This window comes from Lagenorhynchus albirostris, chromosome 2 (genome assembly GCF_949774975.1).
Source record: "Lagenorhynchus albirostris chromosome 2, mLagAlb1.1, whole genome shotgun sequence".
NCBI lineage: Eukaryota > Metazoa > Chordata > Mammalia > Artiodactyla > Delphinidae > Lagenorhynchus > Lagenorhynchus albirostris.
Genome location: NC_083096.1, coordinates 178,873,300 through 178,891,979, shown reverse-complemented (window position 1 = coordinate 178,891,979; position 18,680 = coordinate 178,873,300). Strand labels below are relative to the sequence as shown.

Sequence of the window (18,680 nt, the reverse complement as noted above, 5' to 3'; positions counted from 1 at the left end):
CAAGGTCCCTGACTGAAATGAGGTCTTTTTCAGGGAAAATGATAATATCACATTTTGTAAAAAGGAAGAGGCAGGATTCACTGGCATGCAGCACTCCCACTGTTCACCAAGACCCTCCACACCCCAGTGCTACCCGTCCATCCTGACCCTCACAATGGGTTACACGACCTCACCTCACCTATGTGTCCTCCTTCCTTAGCCAATACACTAAGGAGAAACGGAGACACGACAAAATTAAATTTGCCTAATGTCGAAGGGCTAGTAAGTGGCGGAGAAAAGACTAGAAAAAGGCTAAATCCAAGTCTTGTTCAATCTTCTCCGTTACACCAGTAGTTCTCAACTGGCAGGAACGATGTGAACACACCCAGGATGGGGTGCAGAAGCCAGCTCTCTTCCACCAGCTCAAAAGCGTTTCATGCCCTTTAAATTTACAGAAAAAAAAAAAGATAAACGTAACAACAAAATACCTTCCTCTGGGTAAAAGTAGGCTTTCTGAATTTTCAATGTAAGGCCCTAGTTTCTTTACTAGAGTATCTGGTGGGATAAAATTACTCATTTATTCAACACCTACTATGTGCCAGGCACTGGCTGGGAGCCATACACAAGGGTAAACAGGATACCTGCCCTCAAAGAGCTTACAATCTCACTGGGGACAATTGGGAACTAGCCTCTGCCTCATGTTTCAAAAACAAGAAGCCTTGGGGCAGTGGCAACTGTCACCACTTTCCTTACACACACACGCTCTCTGTCCAGCTCACTTACTTATGAGACTTTTTCACGTTGGCCCCGTCAGGCCCCTTCCCGCAGTCGTAGGCCTGGATGGTGAATGTGTAGTCCTTCTGGAGTTCACAGTCCAGTTTCTCTTTTGAGCGAATGATTCCCTCGCCAGTGGATTTATCCACCACTACTGCATCAAAGGGGACATTCTGCCCATGAATTTTAAATCCACAAATCTCACCTAGGGAGTCAAAACAGCACGGGTTAGAGTTTCCGCCACACAAACGAAGGGCACACTCCCCTCCTCCCCCAAAGAAAATAAACAACAACAATTTGGCAGCCAGGGGTTTAGGGGGTCTGTGAACAAAGCAAGGGCACTTGTGCTTGGACAGGGGGTAAGTTCTGGGGCTTTAGTAAAAAGAAGCACGTTCTGGCTTTCCAAGCAACTTGTTTAAACTTTGCATCCATTCATGCAGGAATACAAAAGAGAAAGAGAAAAAATATAGACAGGCATTTCACAGGAGTACTTAAGAGAGCTCCAGGGCAAAGTAGTTTCATTAGCAAACAGCCAAGGCCTGATAACACGGAGACTGCCCAGCTTCCTGGGAGGGCTGGGTAGCTATTTTGATTTGGACCAGAGAGGAGGCTAGAAGGCACAGTTAAGTGTTGAGAGAGGAAGAAGCAGTGAGGCATAGGTTCAGCACCATTATTACAGAAAGTCTGTCAAAAAAAAAAAAATATATCGAAGAAACAAGTCTTCCTGTGCAATGAGCCTGGCTAAAATTAGGGAATCAAAACAAACTACTGAATGAGAAAACGGTAGAAATACCAACTTTTCAGGCATCCATTTCAACAGCTATCAGCTACAATTAAGATACAGTTTCCATTCTCGGGAGGGATTTGCTAGACTTGCCTTGTTTCGGACTTTATCCTATCAGACCTGAAAAAGAAGCCTGCCTGGGAACGTAAGCACATCCAAGTTGGTCTACAAGCTTATTTAGGAGTTAAAACCTAGGTTTCCATTCTGGCCCATGGGAGAATACATATAAATACTTTGATGTATGTATAAAACTTCACAGAGTATATTTCACATAAAAATAAAACTGAACTCTTCCAAAATTACAACTAGTAGAAAATGGTCACAAAGTGAATCTCTTAAATCCAATTTTAAAAAAAGGAACAGGATTATCCATGTAGTTCAAATGGATGTCTGATTTCCAGATATTTCTAACCAAGGGTCTGGTTACATACAATTTCCATCAATATACTTAAAAATAGAAATAAAGTAGGAGAATAAATAGGGGTGAGAGAACATGACAGTTTCTTCTGTTTAAGGGCTGATTCCCAATTTTATAAACAAAGTTAGTGGGTTAATGTTCATAAGAGGCATAGAAAGAACCCTTTATCACCTTCTTTGGTGACTGTCACCTCAAAACTCTCTAAAGGGAGAAAAGATAAACCCATGTCAGTAATACAGGAAAGAAGGAAGCCGAAACAATAAGGAAAAAAAAAAAGTCAAAGAGGCACATATTACACAGAAAAGCTTGACATAATTTAACAACAAATTCGGTAGCCAGCTTTAGCAGAACTGCATCTTCAGTAACAAAACATCTCTATGAATCCAACTTACCACAGATTACTCTAGCCTAGTGATGAAATGCCGCTATAAAGTCTCCTCACACCCTCAGGTGTCATGAGGATTTTTCTCTCCATGACCGCTTTGATGATAACAGTTTCTAAGTCAGTCTAGTTGTTATTTTACAGTTTTCGGATTTTCATTTTCAAGCTAAGGTCTCAGTGGCTAGATTCTGGTAACTTTCAACGGGTCCTTAGATTTAACAGAACAGTTGGAGGAAAGGGTTTTACTTTAACCCTTTGTTCTTGAGCTGAATAACAATGTGTTCTCACCTAAAGTACCCAACCAAGGCAACAAACACAAAGCCCTCTTCTAATGGAACACATACTTAAATGCAAACTGAAACCAGATTCGGTACTAACTGTAGCGATGCTACAACGATCATGGCTTTTATTTTGTGAAAACAGCTCTTCTCCCAAGTCAATATAAATCCTGCTCACCTCTTCCTGCGACCCCTACAGAGCAGAAACGAGACGATCAGGAGTCCCTCTCCCCGGACGTAGCGTGGCCTCGCCGGGGAAACCGTCCCTCCCACCAGAGGTTACACAGCCTCAATTCCCTGTTTTTTGGGTTTTTTTTAATGGTTTTACCACATATTTGCATATCCCTCAACAGTGTTGTTTCATTTTGTTTATTTTTGAGTTTCAAAAAATGGCCATCATATGGTGCGCGATTTTTGTGACTTGCTTTTTCACTCGACCTTTTCCAACCGTGCGTGTCTGAGATGCCTTCGTCCTCGTTGGCGTATGCAGTCACATAGTTCACTCACTCTCACCAGCACGCACAGGGAGAATCCAGTGAGTTAAAACATAAGCGCTTAAAACATTGCCCGGCACAAAGAAAGCGCTCCGCGAACGTTTGCTGTCACTGTAATTATTTCCCATTGTGTGAACACACCGTAACTCCAGTGTTTTGCTGTGTATGAACAAGGCTACGGTGGGTCCTTCTGTCCTGCTTCCTGGGCACATACACAGGCTCTCTCCAGATCTGTGCTGCCCGGTACTGGAGCCATTAGCCACGAGGGGCTGCTAAAAATTGAACTAAAATTCATATTTTAGTGCGTGATATTAAAAACTCAGTTCCTCGATCGCAGTGGCTGCATTTCAAGGGCTCAACGGGCACACGTGACTAGTAACTACTGAATGGAGACGTGGACAGGGAATCCCACCACCATCACAAGCTCTACGGGACAGCACTGCTCAGAGTGGTGGGGGCAAACCCGCAGGTCAAGTCCAGCCAGGGCCTGCGAGCTGAAAATGGCTCCTGTGTATCACTTCAGGACACGAGAAAAGTACATGAAATTCAAACTTCAGTGTCCATAAGTAATGTTTTATCAGGACACAGACCTACTAATGTCTTGTCTAGGGCTGCTTTCCCCTCCCCCGATAGTGGCACAGCTGGGTCACTGCCAAAGAGACCCTGTGGGCTGCAAAGCCTCGAAATCTCACTACCAGCTTTTGACAGAAAGGCTGGCTGATCACTGCTCTGGAATCCACCATGAGCACAACAGCTGCGTCCAACTGTTTTTCAGAACGCTAAGTCACCAGCTTGCATTCACACTTTTCGGGTGTATACTAACACAGCATAGTACACGTTAAGGTACCAACACAGCATAGTACACATTAAGGTAAATCAGGTTGCCCTGCTTGAATTCACAGGTAACGTCTCGGTTTTTGACTTGGAGTTTGCTGTTCCGAAGAGGAAACTGTGAGGCCGCCCCACATCGCTCACCGCGACGGCACGTGCTTTGCCGACAAGGCGGCTGTGTAGGGAAGTGAGACTTAAGACCCTGGGACGAAGCGTCTGACCTGGGTGATGCCGCCTACTTGGTGCATTGCTGAGTAAGAGTTTAAAGACACTCATCATTCAGGCAATGTCCTTGAGGCTGTTTCTGAGATTATGAGGAGAGTGGAACTGTTTGCCAAAAGCTGAAACTCCCTCAGTCACTCCTTCAGGCTATCAGGCTAGGAGGAGGGGGAGGGAGGACTCCGAGGGTAGGAAAGCACCGGGGTGTTTCCAGTCGATACTTCAGGTGTCCGGGGAAGGCTGCATTGATAAGGTAACGTCAGAGTAGAAACTAAGGGAGCAAACCACATGCTCATCTGGGGAAGAGTTCCACAGAGAGGGAACAGTGAGTGCAAAGGTCCTGAGGCAGACCTGGGCCTGGCCCGGCTCAGGAACAAGGAGGCGTGCGCTGCTCAGTGGCTGAGCACAGGGGAGGACAAAAGATGAGGTGAGATACAGACAAGCAACCTGAAGCTACGGCAGCTACTACACAATTGCTGCTTCTCCCCCAAGTGAGGAGGGCATGACTGGAGAGTTCTGAGCAGAGAAATAAATAAATATGGCTCATTAGTCTGAAAGAATCCATCTGACTGCTGTGCCGAAAATACGTCTGTCAGAGGGCAAAGGTGGACACTGGAGTGACCCAGGCAGAGACGCTGAAGGACAGAGCAGGGAGGACATGGGACGCTGGGAAGTGGTCAGATGGGTTTTGAAAGTAAGGCCAAGGCTGAGGGATTCTGAGTGAGAAACTGCAAAGGATGAGGTTGCCTTCAGCCGACATGGGGAGAAACCATGGAAGGAAGGTCCGGAGGGAGGAATGGGGGGTTGTACTTGCGCTTTGAACACGTGCCTCTACCACGATTTGTTACGGAATAACACCTCAAACGGATGATTATCAAATCTAAGAATAGACGTTATTCTGAAACTCATGTATTTCCAGGCTGCTCTCTAGAAGACAGGAACTATTTACAACGAGAACAGCAAAAACGTACATGTGTTACCTTCGCCACATACCCCACCGATTGTACCTAAGTCACTACTCAAATGGGCTACCTCATTAGGACCTGGTGCCTCAGATCCACGGTGCTCATTACACAGCTAGGTCAACTGGGTCCTTTTGCCTGGAATGATTTAAAACCATCTCGCCGGCTGGCAGCCTGATGCAACAGGAGCAGCATGAAGTTCACCCCGGGCAGACCTGGGCTTTCCGTACCACCTGCGTGGCCTTCGTGTCTCTGCTGGGTCTTCTAAGCCATCGTCTGCACACTGGCCAGTACACGCATTTCTCGGGGTCCATCTACTCGTCCAACCGGGGACCCCGATTCTAATGAGGAAGACGGATCCGACTGGAACAGGCGAGGGGCGAGTGAATGAGTGAAAGCGACTGCAGTATTTCAGATGAGATCTGATGAGGGCTAGACTAAGGCGGTGTCAGCAGGAAATATTTAAGGGATTTCAGGAGGATGGACAGAACTTTGCAGCCCACTGGGCAGAGAGAGTGAGAGGGTTGGGAGGAACGCCCGGGTTTTCAGCTGATGGTGCCCTTTAGGGAACTGAGGTGCAGAGAAAAGAGGAGGAGATTCACGAAAGAGGTGTTTGGCCTGTTTATCCCAAGCAAACTTCTCGCTTGTTTGTTTGTTGGAGGATTTTAAGGCCCCACATTAATCTCTTTCATCCATACAACATTCACTGGATGCAGATAAAGACCTTTCTCTTTAACATAACTACAATCACATTACACAGCCAACAAAATGAACAATAATCCCTTGGATATTTTCATAGGGAGTATCCTACTGCCTCTCGTTCAGTGTATGATTTTCCTCCTCCTAACCAGGGACCAATTTCTGTCAATAATTCTCCTGAGAGCTGATCTTTCTAAACTTTCAAGTGGTCATTGATTCATTCTTCTCCCCTCTCCTTCACACTTGTGCATACAGTTCTCCTAGTGACACACGTATGACCGTTACATAAGTGTGGTTACGTGGGAGCCGCATGTATCAGGTGGAGCTGCACCATGGTGATGACACAGAAAGTGCACCTCTGCCCTCTGCATCCTCAGGCTGCTCTCCCAGACTCAGCCTTCTCCCAACCTCAGCAAAGAAGGACCCCTCAAAATCACCTCTCGTATTGTTTTCTTTCTGTCCTGTTCCTTCCCACTCAATCCAGACCACGTACCGTTGCTCCGCTAGATGAATCCCGTCATATCTGAAATGCCCCACCAGGTTTCCTAGACGACCCCTCTAGCTGTGATGGCCTCAGAATGCACCAAACCCTCCCCTGTCTCTCTCCACTCTTCATTCCCTTTAGATCATCTAAAATAGTCAAAAGAATTTTTAAAAAGCAAAACATAAAAATATAACAATGGGTGAACGCAGCAAAGTAGAGATATGACTTCTCGCCATCCAGCTGCATCCAGGTTCTTGGCCGACAGTGTTTTCTCTTCTGTCCCTTTGGTTTCTGGCTGGCCTGGCATTCTTTCTCCATCTTCTTCCAAATCTGAATTTGGTCTCAAACTCTTCCCCAAACGAGAGGGGTGTCTCTAGAGCCTCTCCTGCAGCCTCACCAGCTCTGGTGCCGTCCTGCCCTCACACCACACTGCTAATGGAGATCATGGGCGCCACTCCAACACTTAGGGCTCGGGGAAGCCCCTGGAGGTCCAGTGGTTAGGACTCCACGCTTTCACTGCAGGGGAAAGCAGGTTTGGTCCCTGGTCAGGGAACTGAGATCCCACAAGCCGTGACGCGGGGGAAAAAGGAAAAAAAAAAAAAAAAACACTTAGGGTCCTCTGGTGGCAACAGATATCCATTCCAGCTAACTCAGCGAAAGGGCCTTCACTGAAGAGCCACTGGGAACTCATGGAATTGACTGCAGGCCAGAGAAAGGGACTTAGGAAACTGTCAGAAACCAAGGCAGCTTGAGAGACCAGCAAAGAGGAGCCACAACAGTCCCAGAGCAAAATGGTCTGGACAGGAATGAATGTGACCACACCTGGTATCAGCGCCTTTGTCCCTCTGCTCGATATTCACATCCCAAGAGGGAGCATCCGGTCGGCCCTGCTAGGCTCATGCGTGTGCCTGGCTGGGGAAAGCAGGGTGATGGGTTGTACAGCCACCGACCTGGACCCGACAGGAAAGAGACCAGGGGCTGTTAAGGGAAAATGGACATTTCCTGAGCAGCAAGTGTCCACTACAACGTCCCCGCTAATCCAACTCTCCTCCCTAACCCACTTGTCTCTCCTTGGCGTCTCTCCACACCCACCAACTGGACATCCAGGCTGACTCTTATTTATGGAGACTTTTGACTTCCTTGTTTACTGGTCCAGGCTTGTTTCTAGAACAAGCTCACGTGTGGCTCTAATCAGAATAGGTTTTCAAGATACCTTAAAAGTACAAAAAGCATACACCCAAGGGTTATGTCCTCCAAGCTCCTCAGACTGCCGCAATGGTTCTCAAATTTCAGTGTGCCAAGAACTGCCTCAGAAGCTCGTTGAAAATGTAGTCTGCCAGGTCCCATTCCCAGAACTTCTGACTCAGCAGCTCTGAGGCAGAGCTCAGTAATCTAATAAGCACTGCCAGGTGGCTCCAATGCAGATGGGCTGCAGTGCGTACTTGAGAGACTGGACCATCAGTGGTTTCCAAACCTCACGGGCTGGTTACAGATTTCTAAACTGTGCTCCTGCAAGTACAGACGCACACAGGCAAGAGTAGAACAGGGGAACCTGCACTCAACGGATGGGCCCTAGGACCATCTAGATGAATGTATTAGGTTAAGCCACATGAATATGCCATTTTTGTATGTTGAAAATGTCAAAATATTTGAGAAAATGGAATGTCAGAAATTTTATGTGACTCAGCCTGGTATAAGGCAGTAATCAGCTGAGCAGCCATTTTAAATAAGTATGGATCCGATGTCAGGACACAAACTTGATTAGAAAACCACGTGCAAGGTAACACCCCGTCCATTCAACTTAACAACAGAAACCGTGCAGCCCTGAGCTCACTTCCAACCCTCTGCTCCTCCACAAGCCACACGAGCTAACTATTCACCCACCTCTTTGGAAGCCCTGCCAGCTCCCACCTCTGCCCCAGCCTCCCCTCCGCCCTTCACTGCCCTTGGACCTCCTTCCCATCCTTGACAGGAGCTCAAGCCTACCTTTGGAAATCACCTCCTTTCCTTTTTTTTTTTTTTTAAATTTATTTATTTATTTTTGGCTGTGTTGAGTCTTTCATTTCTGTGCGAGGGCTTTCTCTAGTTGCGGCAAGCGGGGGCCACGCTTCATCGCGGTGCACGGGCCTCTCACTATTGCGGCCTCTCTTGTTGCGGAGCACAGGCTCCAGACGCGCAGGCTCAGTAGTTGTGGCTCATGGGCCCAGCCGCTCTGTGGCATTTGGGATCCTCCCAGACCAGGGCTCGAGTCCGTGTCCCCTGCATTGGCAGGCAGATTCTCAACCACTGCACCACCGGGGAAGCCCCCCTTTCCTTTTTTAACCCCCATCACCTTGCCTTTTCATGAACTCCAGTCCACACCGCTCTGCCTCTCTCACCTGACACTGAACTATAAACATTCTGGCAACCCTGCTTAACTCTCTGACAATGCTGGTTTTGCCTTCCCACCTAGATGATCAGTGTTTTGAGAAATGCTTTTTTGCATTCTCTGGAAGACTTAGCAAAGCTACCTCATATCCAATGATTATTGATCTCAAACCTTTCCTGGAGGCAAATGCATCCAACATGAGTTCACTCTAGTCAGTAACTGTTAATAAGAAGTTTCTGTCCTGACATCTGGATCCTTACCTAGTTAAAACTGCTACTCAACTGATTACTGCCTTATGCTAGGCTGAATCACATAAAATTTCTGACATTCCATTTTTTCAAATATTTTGACATTTTCAACATACAAAAATGGCATTTTCATGTGGCTTAACCTAACACATCCAACTCATTGCTGCAAACACAATGCCAGCCCAGCTGCACATGCTGAAAAAGCAAAACTGGGCAGAGGTGTGTGGTATTGAAGCCCTATGGAGAAAAGTAGCACAGATCTGAGCTGGTTCTAATATCAACAAAAGTAAACTTCCCGTTCTCACCCTGAAATTTCTTTTGGATTCCATTCGTATCGTAATTGTTTTAACTAATCTTGTAGAATGTCTGTACTCAGTCTAGGAAGGCGGGAAAAAGAATGCTCTGGAACCACCTACTAAAGGGAAGAGCTTCAGAAAGGGGGACGGGGGGCTTCCCTGGTGGCGCAGTGGTTGAGAGTCCGCCTGCCGAGGCGGGGAACGCGGGTTCGTGCCCCGGTCCAGGAAGATCCCACATGCCGCGGAGCAGCTGGGCCCGTGAGCCATGGCCGCTGGGCCTGCGCGTCCGGAGCCTGTGCTCCGCAACGGGCGAGGCCACAACAGTGAGAGGCCCGCGTACCGCAAAAAAAAAAAAAAAAAAAAAAAGGGGGGGGAGGGGGGTGGGGAGTGCAGGGTGTTCAGCTTCCGATACAGGCAGTGAAGAAGGGGTAACCGTCAAAACAGCAACAACGTGGCCTGTGAAGTGGTCCCAGCTTTTAACTCCCCATTAAATATATAAAACGTACAATACATGTTCTTACCCTCACCTCTACTCAGGCTTTCAGCAGATTAAGAAAAGGGGCTGAATAAGGAATTGAGTCGTTTCGATTTCCTAAAATACATGACAAAGAGCAAGACTTTATTCTCTTAGTTTTACCCCCAAGAAAGCAATGTGGGCCAGACCCTGTGGGCTTCACACGAATGTCTGATGAGTGACAACTTACAACACACTTTGGTGACCAGCCTTCCCACATTACACAGGTAATTATTTCGGAGGCTGCATGAGTAATCTCCGGTGGTTACCCACACACAGGTCCTGTGATGGGATGAGACTGTGGACCAGAATGTTTACAACGTGGTGAAGTCAATATCACGAGAGCTGACCTGGTGAAACTAAGAATCACGCTGCAGTCTGACCGCCTGGCTCGAAGGCAGCGCGGCTGTTTGTGAGCTGTGCAATCTTGAGCAAACTCACTCGTTCCTTCTACAAATATCTATGGAAGCGTCAACTAGTCCCAGGTGCTGGTCTAGGGACCAGGGATTAAATGGAGAATACAGTAGCCATGCTGCTGACGGGCATGCTCTGAGTCTCCGTTTCTTCATATGGAAAATGGGGGCATGAGAGTACCCAGCGCGTGAGATTGCTGGAAGGAATCAGACAGAGTAACTGTGCAGAGCCCTGAGAACACCCTTGGCCACGCTGAAGAGCTCAATAAATGTCAGATGTGCCCGCTGCCTCCACCACCACCATCATCATGGTGTTAAAATAAACTCAACGTTGCCACCAAAACCAACCTAAGATCAAAATAAGGCTCCAGACCTAGCCTCTGCTTTACACAAAAGTTATTTAAGAAATCAGTGAGAAAATGGAACACTATGAAGACTATTAGAGAAAGATGGAAAAACAGTTCTCACAGAACGTCAAGTAAAGAAATATTTTTAAAAGGTTCATAACAGCAGCAGCAAACACTGTACACAGTACCTACTACACAGCAGGCATTGTTTTAAGCTCTTCATATTTATACATAAATAAGTTAATATTCCCCAAACCCTGTAAGGTATGTGATATTATCCTCATGTTACAAGAGATGAAAAGTGAGGCACAGAGATTTTACGTAATTTGCCCAAAGCCACACAGCCAGTAAGTTTCAGAGCCAGGATTCAAGCACAGGCTGCTGGCTCTAGGGTCTGTTTTCCTACGTACCCGTCTGCTACAGCCTCGTGGGGGCAGTGTTCTGTATAGCAGCTGGATGGGTAGTTGGATGGGTACCATGGCAACAGAAGAGGGAAGGAGACAGGTGTTCCCTTCCCTGGACTGTGCAGCTACTCACTTTGGTAGGATGAGGACCATGCTTCAGGAAGAGTAGATGAGCATCAATTCCACCCCTGGGTGTATAACCAAGAGAACTGAAAACTGATGTCCACACAGAAACTCGTACACGAATGTTCACAGCAGCATTATTCACAATCACCACAAAGTGGAAACAATTCTGATGCCCATTACTGATGGACGAATGAATGAAATGTGGTCCATCCGTACATCGAAATATTATTTGGCAATAAAAAGGAATGAAGGGCATGCCACAACATGGGTGAACCTTCAAATCATCATGCTAAGTGAAAGACGCTAGTCACAAAAAGCCACATGTTGTATTTATATGAAATACCCAGAAAAGGCAAACCCATAAACAAGGAGTAGACTAGTGGTGGCCAAGGGGAGTGATTGCTAGCAGGTGCAAGGGCTTCTTCTGGGGGAGATGAAATGTTGTGGAACTAGACAGTGGCTGATGGCTGGACAATCTTATGAATATACTAAAAACCAGTGAACTGTACACTTTAAAAACTGCATACATTATGGTACATGAATTGTATTTTTAAAAAAAGAATATAAGAGCAACTGTGCTCCCCTGTGAAAATCTCCAGAAGGAAAATACTTACTTTTTCTGTCCACTATGGCAAATACAATCAAGTTACCACTATACTTGGCTCTAAAGTGCTTCTCTATATCGTTTTTTAAAATCCCAATATGTAACTTTGGCACACCAATAAAAAAATACCTGAGAATCTCTAAAAACATAAAACTTTATAAGTACTATTTCATTCACAGTAATACATTAAGTTTTGATAAATGACCCAATAAAATTAAATCCAACGAGAAAGAAAAACTAAGTAACTTTATTAATATGACTTCAAAGTTAGCATTCACTGTACATTTCATTTCCTACTTCCCTTCCTTTGTACCTTCCTGTGGTGCCACATACAGCACCAGAGCAAAGAGCCATCCTGCCTGGGCTGGAATCTGGCCTCTGCCACATACTAGCTGTGTGACCCAGAGCAAAGTTAGCAGCTCTGTGCCTCGGCTTCCTCTTTTTTTAAAACAGGGGTGGCAGGAAGCATACTTACCTCAAAAGGTTGCTGTGGATTAAACACAAATGCGTATTTGTAAAGCACTTACAACAGTGCCTGGGACACAAAACGCTTTATAAGTGTTATATATCACGAGTGATGTAATGGGACAGAGCTCCACCAGCAACAGGACTGGACACAGATGAGAATTCATAAAGAGAGGCCTGGGGGAGTAAATACAAAACTCCTGACAGCAGTCACTTCTCAGAATGTGTGAGATGTCAGAGATGTACAAGTCCCCTCAGAAACATGAGCTAGATAAGCCCATCAAGGTTATTTACAAGGCACTGAAACATCACACCCATAAGGAGGAACTGCATATAATAACCAAAGGTGTTGCATGCAAAGTGTGTGTATATATGTATATGCAAACACTCAAAAATCTAGCTATTCACAGAGGAAACCACTAGGCAATGCTAAAAATGATTTTAAATCGGGGGTGGGGGGGAACAAACAAACAAAAAAATCCCCTTGGCTACCAGACAGACACTGTACGCCTAGCACAGAGCGCTTCCTCTACCATCCATCTAACTGGATTTCTGTCTAAAAACCAATAAACAAGTAAAACTAACTGGAACTGACTCCAATACCATAAGCTGCTTCTCGGGTTACTTTCCTGGAAATGGGATGTGGCACTTGAACGGAAAGAAGAACAAATTCATTTTTTAAATAGCTCTTCAGAGGCAGCCTCACATCACTGCCGCCATTTACCATACGAAATTTAACGTACGGAATGATCTACAAGAGCTACTGAATTTTTCTCATTTGTCCCGAGGCAAACAGAACAAACAGAAATTTTGTTCTGGAGAAACATCATGCAGAAACTGCTCTTTAAAAATTAACTTCGCGACGTCAATTCTGACTATCAGAATTGACAGTCAATTCTGACAAAGAAAGGGTGAAGCAGCCCGTTCCTCCACCAGTTAAGGAAGTTACTATGGCCCCGACGTAAAGCAAGGACAGTTCTGATTTGCAAAGTGCTACTGAATGCTGGCAAAGCAGCAAATCTCCAAAGCAACCCTAGAGATTTGTCCCTATAAACACTTAGCTGACAATCTTATGAAGTAACTCACGTTAAAAATTTACTGAAAGTAAAATCTAAGCCCAAAGAATTCATTTATAAAAGATTGCTCAATGTCTTTAAATAAGTCTTTTCAGGTAACTGAAACCTAGGCAGTGCAAGGAAAATCTTGAGCCGTAATTACCTAGATCCTCGCCGTGCATGGACCAGTAGCACCAGGGAACAGGTTAGAAAGGCAGAATCCCAGGTCCTCCCAGACCCACTGTATCTAAACTTGCATTTTTTTTTTTAAGGTTGCATTTTAACACGATCCCTGTGCTCTGCATGAATGCTGAAGTTTGAGATGCACTGGTCTAGATGCTCTCTCTCTGGTTACATCCAGACAAGGAACGCAGTGATGCAATTAAATATTTTGCTTTTCAACAAGTACCGGCTTTTGGGGGGGGGTCAGGTACCCCAACTCTTAAAATTAAAAGGAAAAAAAAATGGTGCGTGGGGGCCACACACAACCCTTCGCTATCAAGACATTCTCCGAAAGGCTCAGAAACAACCCAAAGGGGATGTGTGAAATGCTTCCCACAAGCCCAAGCTCATGGGGAGTGAACAAAGACACGCTGGTACCTGCAAAGCGCAGAGGTGCATCTTTGTCCAGGGCGATCAGTGGCGGGTCGAGGAGCACGGTGCTGTCACTCTCCGTAACTAAGCCGTGATACGTGGGCTCCAGCCACGGCTTGTGCTTGTTGACTGTGTTCAAAAACAGAAAAAGCAGAAAGGACACAGGCCAGGTTAGAATTATTATTTTCAACTCGACTGCTTTTGAAGACACACATCCATTATTAAAACAATATAACTCTCATGAGTTCGGAAGGCCACGCTGCTATTTTTTGTGGCCAAGTTTGGTATCAACGCCCAAATGGGATGAAATTCTAAAGTGATGTAGAAATTATCTGAGGCCATGAAGCAACCAAAAATAAGAAATAAATTGCTCTAGAAATTGAAAGAAAGAAAAAAGACTGATGGTTATGGACGGTATCATATCTTACTATCTCTGTTTTCTGCCTCTCTTAGAAAAGTTACAAATAAAATATGTTGTTTCTTGGATTAAGAGATACAAACTAAGCAAGGTCCTACTGCATAGCACACGGAACTATATTCAGTATCTTCTAATAAACTATAATGGAAAAGAATCTGAGAAAGAATAATATATTTGGTTGGACAAAAAGTTTGTATGGATTTTTCTGTAAGATGTTATGGAAAATCCCGAATGAACTTCTTGGCCAACCTAATATATAAAGAATATATATATAAAAGAATATATATATATATATACACATTTTATATATATATATATAAAAAGACAGAATCACTTTGCTGTATACCAGAAACTAACACATTGTAAATCAACCATACTTCAAAAAAAAATCTTTTTAAAGACATACAAACTACTACGTATAAAATAGATACGCAACAAGAATATATTGTACGGCACAGAGAAATATAGCCATTATTAGGTAAAACTTTATTTTTTTTAATTTTTTAAAATTTATTTATTTTTGGCTGCCTTGGGGTCTTCGTTGCCGTGTGCAGGCTCTCTCTAGTTGTGGCAAGCAGGGGCTATTCTTCGTTGCGGTGCATAGGCTTCTCACTGCGGTGGCTTCTCATGGTGGAGCACGGGCTCAGCAGTTGTGGCTCGCGGGCTCTAGAGCACAGGCTCAGCAGTTGCGGCACACGGGCTTAGTTGCTCCGCGGCATGTGGGATCTTCCCCGACCAGGGCTCAAACCCGTGTCCCCTGCATTGGCAGACGGATTCTTAACTACTGCACCATCAGGGAAGTCCCTAGGAGTGTAATCTTTAAAGGAGTATAATCTAAAAAATACTGAACCACTATGTTGTACACCTGAAACTAATATTGTAAATCAACTATATTTCAATTTAAAAATGTTATTTCTTTATAACAATAATACATTATTTATTTAAAATTAGCATTACAAACAAAAACATAAAAGAGGTGAAACAAGACTTATGAATATAAAATTACAAATATGAGGTATTAAAAGAAAATGAGGGCTTCCCTGGTGGCGCAGTGGTTGAGAGTCCGCCTGCCGATGCAGGGGACACGGGTTTGTGCCCCGGTCCGGGAAGATCCCACATGCCGCGGAGCGGCTGGGCCCATGAGTCATGGCCGCTGAGCCTGCGCGTCCGGAGCCTCTGCTCCGCAACGGGAGAGGCCACAACAGTGAGAGGCCCGCGTACCGCAAAAAAAAAAAAAAAAGAAAAGAAAATGCAAAATTTCTGAAAAACTTGACTGAAAACGCAGTGTTCAAGAAAAAACCCCTTTCGGGATTTCCCTGGTGGCACAGTGGTTAAGAATCCACGTGCCAATGCAGGAAACACCGGTTCGAGCCCTGCTCCGGGAAGATCCCACATGCTGCGGAGCAACTAAGCCCGTGCGCCACAACCACTGAGCCTGCGCTCCAGAGCCCGCGAGCCACAACTACCGAGCCCGCGTGCTACAACTACTGAAGCCCCCGCGCCTAAAGCCCGTGCTCCGCAACAAGAGAAGCCACCGCAATGAGAAGCCCGTGCACCGCAACGAAGAGTAGCCCCCGCTCGCCACAACTAGAGAAAGCCCGCGCGCAGCAACGAAGACCCAGCGCAGACAAAAAAAAAAAAAAAAAAACCACCACCCCTTTGGGATTGGGCCAGCCTGCACTCAGAGTCCAGCTCTCCTCTGTTATTTGCTGCGTGACCTGGAGCATATAACTGACCTCTCCTGATCTCAATTTCCTCTTTTATGAACCAGGGACACCCCACAACCCACAGGGCTGGGGTAGATAATTGGAGAAGTGTTTTTCCTACTCAATTAGGCACTAGCACTGTTACTTTTGTTTTTAAGGTAAGAACATCTGCTCTGGCAGTCTGCTTACCTGAGAAAATGAATTTGTAGTTTCTGTCCATTTCGTTCTGCCCCGGGCTTTGCCCCCAGTGGGGGTCTGTGCTGCGACTTTCCCTGGTTGTGGCCACCAAGCCCCTCCCCGGGTTCCTATCTCCACCAGCTTGTTTTGGGCTCATCTCACAGTTGGAACCTTTCCATTTTCCTTTTACTGTCACCTTCTGAATGTTCACATTATAACCTCAGGCTATGTAGTTAACCACGGGAACGACTCCTGAAGCTGATCTGATTAAAAGGGATGTTACGAAACTTTATTTCCACATAGTTGGTGCCTATTTCTTGAATTAACTACCCAGATTCTCTTCCGTAAGTTTAAGTCAACCCAGAAGTAACTGAAAATAAATTTAAATGTTTAACCATCTTTAATACAATGTGACCATGATGTGATACTACTTTTTTTGCTGTTATGTGATGATGGGAGAAGGTGAGGGTCAGAAGCACCTGAGCCTCACCTGCACTTAACTCCCTCGTGACCTATTGGAGGAGCAGTGCGCTCACATGTGAAATCCCGAACGGGCAGACGTGTGTAGGCCTATGTCTGCAAGGCGGGAAAAAAAGCTACCATCTCTCTACTTAATGACGCATCCACCAGACATTTTACACATGCTGCATCCAAGCCAAGAGCAAATCCTTCCGCCTTTGTTTTCAAAGTAAACCCAGACCCACGGGGAGTGGGTTAAAGGGTAGAGAGTTTCGGTTTTGCAAGACGAAAAGAGTTCCAGGAGTTGGTTGCACAACAGTATGAAAGAACAAACTCAAAACTACTGACTTGCACACTTAAAAATGGTTACAGGGCCTCCCTGGTGGTGCAGTGGTTGAGGGTCCGCCTGCCAATGCAGGGGACACGGGTTTGTGCACCGGTCCGGGAGGATCCCACATGCCGCAGAGCGGCTGGGCCCGTGAGCCATGGTCGCTGAGCCTGCGCGTCCGGAGCCTGTGCTCTGCAATGGGAGAGGCCACAACAGTGAGAGGCCCGCGTACCACAAAAAAAAAAAAAAAAAAAAAGGTTACAATGGGAAATTTTATGTTACGGGTATTTTTCCACATTCTTTAAAAATCCACACCCACAAAATAAACCCAGACGCAGCCATTTCTCATCCTCTCTGCTGCCCACTTAGATCTACTACAAAAGCCAAGTAACCGCTTCATCCTTGCCTCCTGCACTGACTCTTCCTTCCCACGGTGGCTGGGGGACCGCTTCTCACACAGGGGTGGCTCAAGGCCTGTGCTCTCAGAACCTGTCTACACCAAAGATACTGAGGACCCCACACAGCTTTGGCTTAGGTGGGGCCCATCTATCTATCAGTATTTACTGTGCTGGAAGTTAAAACTAAGAAAAATGTTAGTATTTATTAAGTCATTAAAAAAAACCCATTGTAAGTTATCATAATATTTTAATGAAAATATTTTTTAAAACAGAGTTTACTAAGAAGACTGGCAATGTTTTACACTTTTGCAAACCCTTTCACCTTCTGGCTTAGTAGAAGACAGGTGGGTTCTCACCGCCACTCCTGCAGCCAATATGCTGCTTATGACACGTCATGCAGCCTCTAGAGAACTCCGCTGCACACTCATGAGAAAATGAGGAAAAGGCAAGTCATATCTTAATATAATTAAAATAGCTTTGAGGGCTCCCCTGGTGGCGCAGTGGTTGGGAGTCCGCCTGCCGATGCAGGGGACACGGGTTCGTGCCCCGGTCCGGGAAGATCCCACATGCCGCTGAGCGGCTGGGCCCGTGAGCCGTGGCCGCTGAGCCTGTGCGTCCGGAGCCTGTGCTCCGCGGCGGGAGAGGCCACAACAGTGAGAGGCCCGCGTACCGCAAAAAAATAATAATAAAAAAATAAAATAGCTTTGACCTCTCAAATGCCCTGACAAGGTCCCTCGCTTCAGGCCTCTTCAAATGTTTCCTCCTCCAATTATAACTGCATCTGCTGCTCTGCCCTCTAGCCCCCCACTTCCTTCTTCTTTTCTCTGCTACTCCTCCCGACCACAGGCAGTCAGCCTGGGACGTGGGGCAGATTACCTGGCTTCCCTTGGCCTCAGTTTCCTCACCCGTAAACTGGGGACAGCAACAGTACCCACCTGGTAGGTTCCTGTGTGATCAAACCAGTCATGTGTAAAATGCTCAGGACAGTGTCGGGTGCTCAGTAGATGCCACAAAGGGGTTGTGTTGTTACTTCTCCTGCACACATACCGGTACAAAACCAGAGATTCCAGGAGGGTGTGACCTTTGTTCTCTGCTAATTCCCAGTACCTCGGGCCACAATAGCATCTCACTCCTCAGGAACTAGCTGATAAGTGAGTATATAAGGAACCCCATGTAGAGAACAGATAAAATCAGTGCCCTGGTTTATAAATTCTCTCACAGAGAAGAAAGTTTTGGTGCTGAGGATTTAAAAAAAAAAAAAAAAAAGGTACGATTTGGTGTTTTAGACATTGGGAAGATGTTTTTTATTTTTTGTTTCTGGAAGGTGGATGTTCTAAGCAAAGGAGACAAGAATCCGGAGGCATCGCATACATCAAAATACCGAGGGGTCTGCCTGGAAAGTAAGCGGAGCCCAAAGCCAGGTCACAAGGGCCAGAAGTTTATAGTGCCTCTGGAA

The 18,680-nt window shown here is 45.8% G+C and overlaps 1 protein-coding gene across 4 annotated transcripts in view; it reads right to left on the bottom strand.

Annotated features, from left to right (window-relative positions):
* Positions 1 to 18,680, bottom strand: part of CLSTN1 (calsyntenin 1) — a 79,672-nt gene that overhangs the window by 24,715 nt on the left and 36,277 nt on the right. For 2 of the 4 annotated variants that reach the window (XM_060141514.1, XM_060141516.1), the window contains exons 2-4: positions 13,745 to 13,867; positions 2,127 to 2,156; positions 763 to 958 (exon numbers count right to left, since the gene is read on the bottom strand). In XM_060141514.1, coding sequence (XP_059997497.1) covers positions 763 to 958; positions 2,127 to 2,156; positions 13,745 to 13,867 — 349 coding nt within the window. The remainder of the gene's footprint in view (positions 1 to 762; positions 959 to 2,126; positions 2,157 to 13,744; positions 13,868 to 18,680) is intronic. The other 2 variants (XM_060141515.1, XM_060141517.1) reach the window with 1 other exon arrangement.